This window comes from Thunnus thynnus, chromosome 4, assembly GCF_963924715.1.
Source record: "Thunnus thynnus chromosome 4, fThuThy2.1, whole genome shotgun sequence".
NCBI classification, from domain to species: domain Eukaryota; kingdom Metazoa; phylum Chordata; class Actinopteri; order Scombriformes; family Scombridae; genus Thunnus; species Thunnus thynnus.
The window spans coordinates 33,644,245-33,648,390 of NC_089520.1; the positions used below are offsets into that span (position 1 = coordinate 33,644,245).

The 4,146-nt window shown below is 41.5% G+C and overlaps 1 protein-coding gene across 1 annotated transcript; it reads left to right on the forward strand.

Annotated features, from left to right (window-relative positions):
* The first annotated feature begins 236 nt into the window (after positions 1–236).
* On the forward strand, positions 237–3,825 carry barx1 (BARX homeobox 1). Its single transcript, XM_067588618.1, has 4 exons — positions 237–805; positions 2,196–2,487; positions 2,759–2,843; positions 3,288–3,825. The coding sequence occupies exons 1-4, from the start codon at positions 604–606 to the stop codon at positions 3,453–3,455; spliced, it is 747 nt and encodes a 248-aa protein (XP_067444719.1). The 5' UTR covers positions 237–603; the 3' UTR covers positions 3,456–3,825.
* Positions 3,826–4,146: the final 321 nt, after the last annotated feature.

Consider the following 4,146-nt stretch of genomic DNA (forward strand, 5'->3'; position numbering starts at 1 on the left):
ATCATCATCAGACTAATGCCCTATAACTTGTAAAGTCACCTGCATATATGTCCGTCCTTTCAGATCCTTATTTTCTCCCCTTTCGCATATAAATCCATGCAGGACTGGTGCGGCTCTGCATGTAACTTTGGCTCGGTGAAGGCAACGAGCAGACAGACCCTGAGAAGAGGTGGAGCTATGACGAGACTCATAAAACCCAAAGCTTATTCCTCAACTCACTGCCAAGGTGACGCGCTCGGCGGCTGACAAATAGCTCCGACCTCCGCGGCTCACACACAGCGAGTGGGCATGAGCACGACCGGGTTCGGGAGTTTCTGGTCAAATGTTCGCTCTTGGTTCCTGATTTTCTTTACAAACAGAATCAAATCGGGCCTTAAGTAACGCGTAAAACCCGAAGAGGACGCACAGACGCGCAGAGAAGTCGGCTACCTGCGTTTGACATTTTTGTTCGATTCAGACTCTGAGGATAACTTTGATCCACAGTGTTGATCTCCGGACTAAAGAGGCACCGCAGGGGGAATATGAGAGCTGGTTTGGGCCACTGAGGGACTGATCATCGGTGTGCGCGCTTGGTGTCTTTAAAGGTGACCGCAAAGCCAGATTATGCAGCATCCTTTGGACATGGGGGCGCATTACTATCCTCCGGAAGTTCACCCGGATCACAGAACTCATCGCTACAGGAGTTTCATGATAGAGGAGATCCTGACCGACCACCCGGAGCACAAAGCGTCGGCTCCGGCAGGGGAGCTCCTCAAATTCGGGGTGCATGCTCTCCTGTCCGCCCGGCCTTTCCATAACCAGCTGGGTAAGAGGCGGCTGTGTCACAGTGCTTTCATACTGCAAAACGGCAGGGACCGAAGATAATAGATAATAATACAAAAACTATTATTACTAGGTACTACTACTAATTATAATATTATTTATTTAAAATTTTGATTCATAATTAATTGCAAATATTACAGGGAGCGTGTTGCGCCATATAGAATTTCAAAATAAAAGTTTTTTAGGCATGATAATTAACTTGCAGTGTTAAATAATTAACTAATTAACACCGCAATATTTGTTTTTGAGACTCTAGTAACACAGCTAATAATTTGCAGTAACACAGCAAAAATCAGATGTGCAACAGAGTAAAATATAAAGGAAATAATTAGAATGCATAAATTTGTTTTGTAGTATAAAGTGTATGTTCTTATTTTAGGATGAAAAATACTGCAAAACTGTTCAAAACAAGTTGAGTGACGCGTCTTTAATATTTGAAAGTGTGTGCGTAAAATCACGACTGTCTTTGGGGTTTTACAGTGTTGCCAAAACGCTCCTTGGATGAAATGAAAATAAATCCTGAGTGGAAGATGTCAAATTATTTAATTGTCTCCCAGTGTTTTAAAAACAAAAACCTAATAGTTTATGTGTCTAAATCTTGTCCACCTTCAAAATGCAGTTGTGCAAAAGCTGTGAGTCGTTTAAAAAAAAAAAAAAAAAAAAAAAAAAAGACCTTATTCACACAGAACCAGAACGGGATAGCCTGGATTTATTTATTTGAGTCTCGCTTTAAAATATAATTAGACTTAATGAAGGTGTTTATGTTAGAGATAGATTATCTTTAACATCTATTTGAGTGTCTGTGAGAAGACGTACTGTAATAGGCTACAGAACATGCTTTGATTTCTTTAATGATGAAATCAGGTTGACATTAGTGCGACTGGGCCATTTGAAGTCATGATATCATCATAAATGAGAATCTAGTTTTAATATTTGAATAGAACATGTTCATAAATGTAGATAAAATAGCGTTACTAATCACATGATTATGCAGATGTCTTTGAACGTTTCAGCTCCGTGACGTTGACACGGCCTCGGTGTTATTGTTTAATATGTGTTGTTTATTAGTCAGAATATTCATATTTATTAAAAAGGCCTTATGATGCTTCCTTGTTCTTTATGTTTACAGCTACAGTTCAGAGTTTATGAACCTCCGTCTTGTTAGTGAAATAGTTATTTTTCATATGCTGGGAGCCTCTTCATTGACCCCTGCAGCGCCCCAGGGCCCATTAATCTGTCTGCTTCTTGTAGGATACAGTACATCTAAACCAGCCTTAACTAGCTTCGACCAACAAAAACAATATGTAACCTAAAAGTATTTTCTAAACCAAATCCCTCCGTGTGTGTCTTTGTTCCCTCTCGGTCCCCCACAGTACTGAAGGCCGACCAGACGAGCCTCCTCAAATTCCCCTTATCCCCGCTGTCCTGCTCGCTGGGATCCCCGCTCGGCTCCCCGCTCTTGTCCGCGGCTCCGGGCCTGCAGGTCGGTGCGGCGTCTCACCACCTGCCGCTGGACCTCCACCTCCGCGGAAAGCTGGAGCACGGAGGGGACGGAAGCAGCAAGACCAAGAAGGGCCGCCGGAGCCGCACGGTGTTCACTGAGCTGCAGCTGATGGGCCTGGAGAAGCGCTTCGAGAAGCAGAAGTATCTGTCCACGCCTGATAGGTAAGTGTGGAGATCATTCAGTCACAGTGAGAGCTGATATAAACTGATGAGTTTTAGCTGTTCATTGATATAATTGATAAATGACATAAGTCTCTACTTTATAAGCTTTGATGACTTTAATTCTTGGAGCAGCTGATATTAGAAGCATATTATATGCCTCTAAACAGAAAAATGGTCAAAATTAAGGTTTTAGTGGCAAATTCTTGAATTGATTTAAACAAACTAAAGTCTGAAAAATGTACTGATTTATTGTTGTGTTCATTCCTCACAGGATAGATCTTGCTGAGTCTCTGGGTCTCAGTCAACTGCAGGTGAAAACATGGTACCAGAACAGAAGGATGAAATGGAAGAAAATAGTAAGTTTTACTTCCACATGATGATGATGATGATATAATGCTTTTTTAAATATATATATATATATGTATATATATGAATAGGATAATGAATAGGATCTTTTTTCTTTGTATTATTTTGACAGATGTTGGTGGGATGGGATGGAATAGCACAGACTAATACTGAAATCTATACTTCACCCTGCATGCATAAGGGCCAAATTAGATGAATAGTTGCCTGTGTTATTGAGTTATCCTTGTTATTAGCAGGGAACTGAGTCTACCACCTTTTTATGAATGTGTTTATTATATGGAATGTAAATTGTGGAGTATTTAGATGAAAAAAACAACAGCACAATAAAATAATTCTGCTACTATAATGATTTGTGGTCATAGAGGTCAGCTTTTTTTTTTTTTTTGTAATTCACCACAGTTGAACCTAAATCAGAGCTCATGTTTGACCTGCAGGTGTTGCAGGGAGGAGGCCTGGAGTCACCAACTAAACCAAAAGGTCGTCCGAAGAAGAACTCCATACCCAGCAGCGAGCAGCTCTCTGAACAAGAAAGATCTACTTCTGACGCTGACCGCCAGTCTGAAGGCTCTAGCTCCCACTCAGAGAACACTCAGGAGGAATGACCCGGCCACAGTCTGCACATACTCTGACTCTAAACGCAGAACCTCTGGGACGCTCTATGTGCATCTTTCTGGACAGGGCCAGAATCCAAAAAATGGCAGGGAGAAGATGTGTGTGCTGCTCCCTCCGGAAGCTGGACCGTCTGGTGCAGTCTCCTCATGCAAAACCAAAGACTTGCAGGTCCTGCAGGGAGCCTTAACTGTACGAGTCCACATCCTCCAACAGCCATGTGTTTTTGTCAGTAGCCCTACCATGCATTCCCTCATGATGAACTTGCCGCTGTTGAGGAGGGAACTCAAACCTTTGCAGTAGGTCTACCCTTTATATTCTACGGATCCACTCTCACTCATCTGTTTTGCATTCCTTATGTGTAACTATGCTATGTTTAATTATTAAATATATTTTCACTAATACTGTTCTCCATTTATTATTAAGGATGTAGGAGTATGATAAGCTTTTAATCCAGTGTGTGTAGAGCATAAGTGATGATGATAGTCTGTTCACATGGCTCAGGGCCTAATATGGTTACATACCTTCACAATAAGCAAACGTCTCATTGATTCCTGACATCTTTAGCTGGGCATGAAGTCATATACCACACACTGAAAATAACACAGAGAGAGATTATCCATCCAGGTTTATCTTAGCTTGCGTAAAAGCAGGAAAATCAAACAATCCGAGTGAATATTTCAG